Below are 12,215 nucleotides of genomic sequence, written 5' to 3'. Positions count from 1 at the left end.
CTCTTCCCGCCGCCCGGGACGCGAGCTCCGCGCTCCCCTCTGCTCCTCACCCCGTGCGGGTCCGCAGGCAGGGCCCCTCCACCCCCCAACTCGGGTGGACGCCGCTCCGCCCCACCCGCGGTCCCCCACCGCCCCACCTTTCCCGCCAGGCGCGAAGCCGCGACCCCCCGGCCGTCACGTGTCCCGGCGGCCGCCAAGTGCGGCTGCTTTTGCGACGCAGTGACAGCTAAAGGGTGCGACAGGAGGAGCTTACGGCCGCGGCCGCTGCGCCCGCACCGAGAGGCGAGAGGCGGCTCCCGGCGGCGCCCGGAGGGAGCGCCTGGGCGGACGGAGTCGGCGCGGGAGGGCGGCGGCGGCGGGCGGGCGGCGAGGGGGAGCCCGCTATGAGTGCCCTCGCTCCCCGCCGCTCCCCATGAACCGGGCGGAGTAAGCCGCGCCGCCAGCAGGGGCTGCGCCTCCATGAAGCCCTAAGTTTTTTTTTTTTTTCTGTGTGTGATTTTTCCCTTTCTCTCTCCGCTCCTCACCCCCCCCCCACCCCCTCCCCGGTCCCGTCCCGCCTTCTCCCTTCGCGAGCGGCGGTCGCGTCCAGGTGCGGAGTCCAGAGCGGAGTGCAATGGCGTCCAACCCCGAGCGGGGGGAGATCCTGCTCACGGAGCTCCAGGTAAGAAGGGCCGCGGCCCGGCTGCGGGGCGCTGGACAGAGGGGGGGACCTGGCGCGGGGTCGGGGGCCCGTGGAAGCCCCGCGGCCGCCGCGCCCCTCGCCCGCTAAGTGCGGGCACTTGGGGATGTCTCTCCCGGGAGCCGCTTCCTTCGGGAGCCGGACCCTCCCCCGCCGAGCGCCCGGTCCGCCGCCGCTTTCACCACCGACCCGGGGGACCCGGTCTCCGCCCGCGGCTCCCCGCCCCCTCCCTCCCTCCTTCCCTCTCCCTCCCTCCCTCCCTCCCTCCCTCCCTCCCTCCCTCCCGGTGTCAGAGGGTGGGCTGCCGCCCGCCGCCCCCTCCCTCCGCCGCGCGGCCCCGCCCCGCCCGCGCCCGGGCTCCGCTGCTCTCGCTCCTTTGAATGACTCCCAGGCAGTTTTCTGGGCCCTCCCCTTCCCCTCAGTCTCTCCGCACAAAGAGCGCCCCCATAACTTCCAGCCCCCAGACAACTGTGTGTGTGTGTGTGTGTGTGTGTGTGTGTGTGTGGTTTTTTGCTTTGTTTTGTTGTTTTTAAAAACGTGTCTTACTACCGTATAAAGGCTGGTTTTATTTTACCAATCTCTTCAGGTGACTGTACTTCTTTTCTCTAATTCGGGGGCTATCCCTCACCCCCCCCCCTTTTTTTTTCTCTTTCTGTTTTTCCTAAGTGATCTATGGGATCCCCCTTCTCGGCGACTCCCTGCTCAGATTCGGAAGCTTAGCTTCTCAGACTTTCATTTTCCCTCCCGCTTGAACGCCAGAGGGAAAAAGCTACAGAAGTTGTTTACAAACGAGAAAGCAAGTCGACTAAAGGGAAAATGGCTAAGGCCCTGCGTGCCTGCAGGAGATGAGAACGAATTGAGTCCCTTGATTAGTGAAGTCCATGTCCAGTAGCAATGTTATTGTTTCCTATTTCCAGCTAGATATTGGATCATGGTAGGCACGGTTTTTGTTTTTTTAGGTCTCTAAAGACCTGTTGGATTTAGTTTTCATTACTTTGGAGTTTTCCAGAGATGTTTACATCTGGATGAAAATTTCATGTCTTGTTTTTTTTGACTTAAACTTATTTGGATTTGTCTATTAGGCTTCTAAGAGATGGAAACAAATATTATATTTCTTTAGTGCGTTGGACAGTTGATACTGAGTTTAGACACTGAAGGATTGATTCTTGATGTCAAAATTATTGCAACTGCTTCTAAGTTGTTTTTTTTTGCCTTTCAAGTGTATTTTTCAACAGATCTCTGCATAAACAAGGTCTAAGTGCAAGATGTAAGTTTGAAAGTATTATTATAATACTTGATATTTCCTTCACAGAAATAGAGATTTCAGCAAGTTATACCAAAGAACTATTACAAACTTGGAATCCTCTGGAAATCAAAGCTGAATTTCAAATAATTAAATATGTTGCTATATAGTATTTTAATTATTCTTAGCTTTTTATAAGGAGGTCTTATAGCATATCACATTTGCGAAATGAATGAAATTTATTGTTTTATTAATTTACTTGAGCTTTTAAAATGAAGTTTGTTTGAGGCACAATCGGAAATGCATTCCATTGCCTAATCTTGAAATATGAATAGGTTCCTATTCAGGGAAAACACACACACACACACACACACACACACACACATATGAAAATGACTTGAGCATTTTTCTTTGAATGGAGTGGCTTCAGAATTATATAATATTTGGCATCCTAATTTGTATTTTATAGACAGTTGGTATGAAAGACACTGGCCTGAAAACATTTTTTTTTAAAAATATATATTTTATTGATTTTGTACAGAGAGGAAGGGAGAGCGACAGAAAGCCAGAAACATTGATGAGAGAGAGTCATCGATCAGCTGCCTCCTGCACACCCCCCACCGGGGATATGCCCGCAACCAAGGTACATGCCCTTGACCAGAATCGAACCCGGGACCCTTCAGTCCCTAAGCCGACGCTCTATCCACTGAGCCAAACCGGTTTCGGCTGAAAACATTTTTATATGTATTAAAATACAACGTTTGGAAACTTTTATTTTTTCTTTATTTTTTATTTTTTTAAAATATATTTTATTGATTTTTTATAGAGAGGAACAGAGAGGGATAAAGAGTTAGAAACATCGATGAGAGAATCATTGATCAGCTGCCTCTTGCACACTCCCCACTGGGGATGTGCCTGCAACCAAGGTACATGCCCTTGACCAGAATCGAACCTGGGACCTTTCAGTCCTCAGGCTGATGCTCTATCCATGAGCCAAACTGGTTTTGGCACGTTTGGGAACTTTTAATATCAGTTTTGACAATAACAAGGAATCAAGTTAGATAAATAAGAAATTTTAAATATGACTTTTAAAAGTGGGACCAAAGTAAGGAAACATCTAAATTTAGTTTTTAGTTAAAATAAACTAAAATGTAACCCAGAAAAAGAATAGTTTTTATTAAGTGTTACCTTATAGGTTGTCATATATACCCAGGGCATTTTTCTTAGTGTATTTCACTTCTATTTCTAATGCATTTGAACTATATCATGTTTATTAAAATAACAGGTTAATTATATCAGCACTTAAGATAATGGCAATAAAATTTGTCTCACCTGGCACTTCCATCTATTAAACATTTTATTTCATTGGGTCAAGAAACTAGTCTATAGTAACTAAATATTTATCAAACTTGGTAGTAGAGCCAATTTTTTAAAATGCTTCTAAGTTTGAATTTATTTAAATTAAAAGGTCATTTAGCAGAAACCGGTTTGGCTCAGTGGGTAGAGCTCAGTGGGTAGAGCGTCAGCCTGCGGACTGAAAAGTCCCGGGTTCGGTTCCGGTCAAGGGCTTGTGCATTGGTTGCGGGCACATCCCCAGTGGGGGATGTGCGGGAGGCAGCTGGTCGATGTTAATCTCTCATCGATGTTTCTAGCTCTCTATCCCTCTCCCTTCCTCTCTGTAAAAAAATCAATAAAAATATATTAAAAAAAAAAAATAAGGTCATTTAGTATGAAGTTCTTATTGCTCTCTGCCAAGCTATTTTAAGTACTTAAGTGGTAATTTGTGTCCCAAGTTTGAAGATTTATGTTTAGTAGTTAAAAACTGCTACTTTGCCATATCTTATCTCAGGAATACTTGTTTCACTCTGAAAGTTATATGTTACCTACTTTTAATGAAATTGATGTTTTTTTTGAAACATTATATATTTAACATTTTCAAATTATTTTTCAAATTATATTGCAGAATTTGCAATACTTTAGTACTTGAATTGGAATTGGATTATTGATAACCTTTGGTTGTAGGAAGACAAAGAAAATCTAAAACCACAGTACTTGGTCTTGTTAATTACTATAATATTTCTATGTAATAATGTTTACACACGAACTTTGATGGCTAGAGACTTCAAAGTAGTAAGGAAGAACATTTATTTGCTGTAATAAAAATTAAAATAGGCTATTTAGAAATATAAAATTAATTGACAATTTCTTTTTTAAATTTGAAATATAGTAGGAATTTTAATGAGAGAGTTTTGTGAGGCCAAAGAAGTTAAAGTTTATTTTCAAGGAAATTGGATTAATGAAAACTATATAAAGAATCTCAAAATGAAAATGTTGGCAAATTTTATGGATTTCAGACCCAATATTAACATACTAATAAAGTTACCTTGTCAATTAATGGAGATTCATCTTCATCAAAATGCCTGATAAAGTGCTGGGAATCTAAAGTTCCATTCTCAGCAGAATTTATTTAGTAGAGGTGACTTGCTGAAGTGGAGGTTGAAGTAGTTAGCCTTAAATTATAGAGATTCGTTTAAAGAAACATTTATTGAGTACCTACTAAAGCCATGTTGAAGGATATAAAAATGACAAGATACGGTATTTACTTTATAGAAGAGAGTAAAACAATAACATTTATTATTTTCGGTATGTCAGACATTGTTCTTGGTATCCTATATACCAGCACACCTTATTCTTTACAACAGTCCAGTAAGGTGGGTGGGTATTATTTCTATTTTACGAATTAAGAAATTAAGTTCAGGAATGCTCCACAGTTGCACTGTAACTTTGAGTTTGAATTCAGATCTATATGTTTGCCCAACATATATTCTTCAAGCTGCCACAGTTCTGTGGGTCCATAAATGTTTTGCATTCCAATGCGGTAGATGTGTAAACTTTCTAAAAATTAGCCAAACGTGTAATTTACCAGAGTTAACTTTAATATAAATTCAGACTACTTGTTAGACACCTCTATAACAAGGAAAATGATTTTCCCATTCTGTTTGGTAGTCTTTAATTTGGCAGTGCTTTATTATGATGAATAGGTGTGATGTTCTACAAGGAATAACAGTACCAATAAGTTTTTGCAGGTTTTTTTCACTTAAAAATTATTGATTCTGATGAAAGTTGTTAAATGATTGCCCAAAACCTCCTAAAGATTTTACATTTTTCTGTAGACTATCCATAAGATAAACGTAGCTTTAAAAAGTGAAGCTTATGAATAGCCAAGCTATGTGTTTGGCATTTAGTAGATACTCAGTACATTGATGAGAAGACACCAGTTTTCACCTAGGATTAGAAGTGTCTTGACTGTTCTAAGAGAACTTGATTATAATCATTGACATAAGAAATTATTTTGTTGTTGTTTTTTAATTTACATTTCTAATCTTTTGTCTCAAAAAATACTCCCTTGACAAGTTCAAAAGGGATTTATGCTCTACTTAATTACATCTACATACAGCACATTGCTATTTTATCCTTTGATGGGAAATTGGGAGGTGGCATACAATTTTGCAGTGATGCTGCAAAGGACTCTGTGTTAGGAGGATTGAAATTTCCAGGTGTGTTGGGGGAATGGAGTGTGAGAAAGTAGGCAGGATGGGTAAGATAGATTTTACAAGTTTTTCACGTTATAAAAGTGATGCATGTTCATTGTAGAAAATTTGGAAAATGTAGGAAGCACACACAAAAAAGAAAATGTGCTCATAGTTCTCAGAGATAACTGACAAATTTTCCAACTTAAAAGCCCCATAATTGAGTCTATTTCTCCCTTTCCTTTTTTATTGAGATATATTTAATATACTAAATTGTGTAATTTTAAAATGTTCAACATTGATTTGATTTTTCCCCTCGCTTTATCTCATTTTACTTATTAGAATTTTAAAAGAGAAATGAGGTTCACAGTTTTAAGATATGAATAGCTATAGGTTGAAAAATTTTTTGCCTCTAGTTATAAATAAGCAGATCTAAGTAGCTTTGTTGACTTTTTTTTTTAATCTCAAAATGTTTTGATTGTGAGTCAGTACTCTGAGATATAGTTAAGAAGAAAAACAAGTGGTGAGTACAGTATGGACTTAGTAATAGACAGTGATACCTAGCATAGATTCTGAAGAGTAAATTAGTATGATATGGTTTTCAGCTTAGATTTGATTCTTGCTACTTGTAAAGAAATCTGCATACTTTATTAAATAAGGCATATCTTTAAATAAATTCTCAATTTTTTATTGACTACTTAGGTAAACATCTCTGCTGAAACTAATGTTATAAAGTGATGACTCTAAAATGGATCATGTCATATCTAATTAGTATAATAGGTATTAGTTCTGGTCTCCTACTACTCCTACTATTCCTATTTAATCAATGTTTAAATAAACATAGGTAGGAGCACCTTGTAGACATTCTCTGTTTATTCCAGGTCTTTGCATCTGATTCCTTGAGTTCTCCTTTTCTGCTTTTCAAATTTGGCAACAGTTAATTTTCATGCCTTTTATCAGTTTATTCTATGTGTTATCCTTTCAAACAAATGGGAAGAGTGGAGTAGTTTACAGAGGTGAAAATAATGTTGCTTCCAGAAACATAAGTGATATTTGAATAGAATAGTTAATTCTGAATCATTACCTAGGTAAATGTGTTGTGTTGAACAGTTGTCAAATGTCTCCTCAATTTCAAAAACCAATCTAATTAGAGTATGAAAAAATCATGACATTTAATGTTAACTTTTGATATACAGCAGAGTTCAAACTTGGCAGCAAAGTTAGAAAATTAAAAATTAGTTAAAAGCTTTAAAAAGATACTTAAAATTTTAAATAGGAAAAACATACAAATGAAAAAATAACTTCTAATATTTTAGAAAAGCAGAATAGAGAGTATTTATTTTGACACTCACTTTCTCTAATTTTTATCTAATGAAACTTTACTTGAAACTAGCTGTATTGTCACATTCAGTTTTTTACAATCAAACAAAAAATTTGTGTAACATTATGTACGTAAATATTGTCTGTTAAAAATAAAGAACAGAAAAGCCTAGGAGGAGTGTATTTGATGATAATAGATACCTTAGATTGGAAGGTAAATATTAGTGTTATATTAGTAAATTGATATATAAGAATTACTTAATATATACCATTACTGGTATTTATCTATTTTAGAAACTTGGCAGTGATTACTTTTTTCTAATTGATTAAGCTTTATCGTTCTGGCTTACAAAGACCTTAATTTATTGGAAAGTTGTTATGGTGATAGCATTTGGAATTTATTTTAGATATAGAAGACAAATTTACCACCCAGTGCATGTAGTGAATAACATATCTTTAAACATTAATCATATTGTTTTCCTTTTCCTGTAATTATTAGCTTAGTAAATATCTACAGAAGTGCTTGTTATGCCTGTTTCAGAATTTTTACTGAACAAATTTCATAACATTTTGGTTTTTTTTCTTTTATTAAACCTTAGGTACACTGCATTGAATTAATCATTATCTATCTCTCATTATAATAAGCACCCATGGACATCCTTTCCCTATCTCCCTCCAAAAGCTAGGAACTTAACCTACGTATTGTTTTTCTCCTTTTCATTTCCCTTTTGTCAACTTTTCATCAACCAAGCTAATCATCATCTTAAATTTTATGTTCCTTGTCTTGCTGCCTCACAGGGTAGGTGAGGATGCCCAACTTTAGGAGATGATGTCTAGTTCCCAATGTGGTTGAGCCAATTTATATTCATAGTAGAGGCCCGGTGCACAAAATTTGTGCACTGGGTGTGTGTGTGTGTGTGTGTATGTGTGTGTGTGTCTGTGTGTGTCCCTCAGCCTGGCCTGCGCCCTCTTGCAGTCTAGAATCCCTCGTGGGATGTCTGCCTGCCAGCTTAGGCCTGATATCCGGCAGTTGGACATCCCTCTCGCAATCTGAGATTCCTTGCTCCTTACCGCCTGCCTGCTCACCCTTACTGGTTGGTTTGCTGCTCCTTAGCAGCAGGCTCCTTACCGCTGAGCTCACTGCTCCTTAGTGTTGCGCTGGGGGTGGAATAGGCTCCCATCACTGCCACTGAGCTCTCCAGCCATGAGCCTGGCTTCTGGCTGAGCGGCTTCTCCCCTGTGGGAGCGCACTGACCACTAGGGGACAGCTCTTGCATTGAGCGTCTGCCCCTGGTGGTCAGTGTGCATCATAGCAAACAGTCATTCTGGTCATTCTGCTGTAAAGGTCACTCAGACTTTTATTATATAGACTTGGAGCCCAGTGCATGATTCACATGGCACTGCCCACCCTTGAGTTGCCTTGAGTGCCGAAACCGGTTTGGCTCAGTGGATGGAACGTCGGCCTGTGGACTGAAGGGTCCCGGGTTCGATTCCTGTCAAGAGCATGTACCTTGGTTGTGGGCACATCCCCAGTAGGGGGTGTGCAGGAGGCAGCTGATCGATGTTTCTAACTCTCTATCCTTCTCCCTTCCTCTCTGTAAAAAAATCAATTAAAAAAAAAGTTCTTTATATTCATATCAATCTTTTGTGTATACTTTGACTGCCTTTTCTCAGTTTGTAACTTGACTTCACTTTTTTTAGGGAATTTTTTGGAGGGGCAGTTTTACTTATTTTTTAATTTAAAAGTTTTTTTTAATATATTTCAGAGAGAAAGGAGGAAGGAGAGAGAGAGAGAAACATTAATGATGAGAAAGAATTATTGATTGGGCTGCCTCCTTCATGCTCCACAAGTGAGGATCAAGCCCACAATCTGGGCATGTGCCCTGACCAGGAATCAAACTGAGACCTTCTGGTTCAGAGGTTGAAGCTCAATCACTGAGCCATCCCGGTCAGGTGGGAGGGACAGTTTTAAATGTTTTACCTTTATGGCAAATACTCAATCATTTACATCATTGTGATCAGCAAGCCTGCACTTAACATCTATTCTAGATTTGGTATAGAAAGGGTAAAGTTACTGAGTTTATGATCTGCAGATTCAATTATACAAATGAATAACCATAGAAAGCTGTATAAAATATTGCATCACCTAACACATACTAGACACTCAGTGTTAATTGACTCAAATAATGAATTTAGAAGCAAAGAAATAGTTAAAATTCTGTGTGTAAATAGTTCACCTATTGCTTATTTTTCCTTTTCCATATCTCTTCTGTGAAAAATACTTATTTTAACATTTTATTCTTTTATTTGAAGGGCATTATATTCCAAGTATAGAATTATATGTGAATTGGTTATTTTGATAATGTGCATAGCTTGTCAATATAGTGCTGAAGTTGGTCAGATTTAATATTGGTTATAAACCAGAAATTATTCTCCTGTCGAATTTACTGATATTGACAAACCTGGAATTCTAAATGGCGTTTTTGTCATTGCTGTGCTTTCTACATGAAAAAAAAAATTAATTTTAGTCAGATTTGTTCATCTATTATTGTATTTGCTGTTTAAGAAGTTGTTCATTACTCTGGGATAGTCACCAAATTTTCTACTAAGTGTTTTGAAGGTTTTTGTTTGTTTGAACATAAAAGTCAATGCATTTTAAGTTGATTTTTTTTTAATATGGAGTAAAATAAAGGCCTGAGTTATTTTATAATTTTTAAAGTATTTTGAAATATATATCTTACAATATAAATTTAAGATGACACTTTATTTTTTAGGAGAGAAATATTTCTGAATAGCCTTACTTAATTTTTATAAGTTAGAAGTTAGGATTACATTATGTTAGGTTATGTGATAAATTATATCTGAAGTAATCCTATATGATAAAACCCTGTATGCAAATAGACCAAACAATGGAATGACCAGTCGCTATGACATGCATTGACCACCACAGGAGGGCAGACACTCAACACAGGAGCTGCCCCTGGTGGTCAGTGTGCTCCCACAGGGGGAGCGCCACTCAGCCAGAACCTTTGCTCACAGCTGGCAATGCAGCGGCGGTAGAGGGAGCCTCTCCTGCCTCTGTTGCAGGCAGGTGGTAAGGAGTGAGGCATCCTGGACTATGAGAGGGATGTCTGATTGCAGGCTTAGGCCTGGTAGGCAGACATCCTTCCAGGGATCCAGACTGCAAGAGGGTGCAGGCTGGGCTGAGGGACCCCTTCACCCCCAGTGTACGAATGTTGTGCCTCGCACCTCTAGTCTATAATAATAAAAGCATAATATGCTAATTAGACCAGACATACTTCCAGATGAAGCTGGGACTGCAAGGGAAGCTTGGGTCCTGGGTTCCTGCCAGCGGCCCGAGGGAAGCCCGGTCCCGGGTGCCAGAGGGAAGCCGGCGCTGGCAGCCAGGGGAAGGAAGGCCTGCTCGTGCATGGATTTCATGCCTCGGGCCTCTGGTTTTTACATAAATCATTAGTAGCTCATTTTTTCCTTAAAGTACCAGTTTGTGTTCTATTTTTTGTTGCATCCCCTGAAGCCTTGGGATAGTAAGATCTTTGATAACCTCTTGTTACGTCCCTTCACATTCCCCAGTTGTGGCTCAAACCTTTTATATTTTCCTAAGTCATCCAACCAATTCCTCCTCCTCAGTAGTTTTCAGCAAATCACTCACCTACTCACTGCCTCTACTGAATGTCATATAGGATTCATTGAGAGTTTTCTCAACTTTTCTTCTCGTATTTATTCTCTTTAGTTTTGGCATTTTAACCATCTTTTTCTTTTTTTTTCTTTTTTTTAATTCAAATTTAAGGAAAAGTTGTTTGACCTTGCTAAGGCTATACTTTCTTGGACTGGATGGGACTTTCATTCTCCCTTAACTCTGCCTAGAGATAAGTTCACATCTCTTTTTATAATTATTATGTTTCTTCTTTAATATTGTTGTCTCCTCAGACTTCTTTTAATCATCACACTCCTTTAAAGAAGTTCTTAGTTGTACTTATTTTCTATCATTTATTTCTTATTTTAGATATGACTTCAGTCCTATTATTCTATTGAAATTATTCTTAAAAGCACACATTGACCACTTGCTCATTCTAGTCCTTGGAGGCAATTTATATTGCCTCGGGTTCCTGAAAGTCTCTTGTTTAAATTAAGCTTCATGAACTCTGCAAAATATTGGTTACTTTTCATTCATCATATCTACCTTTATTTGCTACTATTGCTTTCTTTTGATAATTATTTTTTAATTTAAATGTTCTACCCTTTTAGCCTATTTTTCTCTGATTCTTCAGATTAACCACCAGAATTAATCACCTTGTTTTGTCTCAGGGTTGCAGGGAATATAAATCCAATTAAATTAGCTTAAACAACAATTGGATTTATTGGAAAGCTACAGGGACATTTCACTTAATCAAGGGTAGGGTATATAGTCAGGTCCCATGAAGACTAAGTAGGAAAATAGAGGCTTTCTTTCTCTGGGGCTACATGTTCTCATATCTCTTCTTTAAGTATGTATACTTCTTTATATTAACACTGTATATTGATTGCCTTTTTATGTTGTCCCTAAGTGGCACTCTTAACTTCTGAATTACATTAATCTACAAATCCAATGCCTAACTGACTCACTTGTTCAGAGCCATATTATAAATTACTAGAGGCCCGGTGCACGGATTCTTGCACCATTGGAGTCCCTCTGTGTGGCCTGTGGGGATTGGGCTGAAACTGGCAGTCCAATGCTGCCTGCAGCTCCTGCATGCCGCTCCCACTTGTCTCCTCATCCTGGACCCGCTGCACCTGCTGCAAGCTCACCCCTAATCAGTTCCAATCAGGAGAGGCTTGCTCCACCACAGTGGGACTTGACAGCCATGAGTACTGGGTCTGGCACCCGTTGGTCAGATGAGAGGCGCTCCTGCTGTGGGAGCATACTGATCACCAGGGGACAGCTCCTGCATTGTCCCCTGGTAGTCAGTGTGTGTCATAGCAACTGGTTCAATCATCTGTTCGACCACTTAGGCTTTTATATATAGAGATTGAGTGAGAAAATCTGACACCATACAGAACATGTACCCCTTATCTAGTCAATTGTGACAATGGAGGAATGGAGTTCTCCATACCAACATGTGCTAATATGGCTGCAAGGAGTCTCCTGTCAGCTAGTAATAGGGCCTGTTCTCTGAGAAGGGAATATAGGTTAAGAAAGCACTTCCGCTGCTTAAACCCTTTTAGTAACTTATTGATTGTAGAATAAAATATATATGTCCTTTAATCATCTGGCCCTTATCAATCTTTTCAGATTCCTCCTTATGCATCTTCCACTCTGCGATATTAAACTATTTGCTGTCCTTGGAACTAGTACAGTGCTTCTTTATAGTTTGTGTCTTTGCAAATGCTATTTCTAATTTTAAGTTAATATTTATTATCTGCCTCAAAAGCTTTTGACCAATTG

The 12,215-nt window shown here is 39.5% G+C and overlaps 1 protein-coding gene across 1 annotated transcript in view; it reads left to right on the top strand.

Annotated features, from left to right (window-relative positions):
- The first annotated feature begins 224 nt into the window (after positions 1–224).
- Positions 225–12,215, top strand: part of PKN2 (protein kinase N2) — a 151,773-nt gene continuing 139,782 nt past the window's right edge. The window contains exon 1 of the mRNA XM_084872309.1: positions 225–661. Coding sequence (XP_084728435.1) covers positions 614–661 — 48 coding nt within the window. The 5' untranslated portion in view covers positions 225–613. The remainder of the gene's footprint in view (positions 662–12,215) is intronic.

This window comes from Pipistrellus hanaki (assembly GCF_964339955.1).
Source record: "Pipistrellus hanaki genome assembly, chromosome: 2".
Taxonomy (NCBI): Eukaryota; Metazoa; Chordata; class Mammalia; order Chiroptera; family Vespertilionidae; genus Pipistrellus; species Pipistrellus hanaki.
Note: the sequence above shows the minus strand (reverse complement) of the source record. Positions and strands in the feature narration are given on the sequence as shown.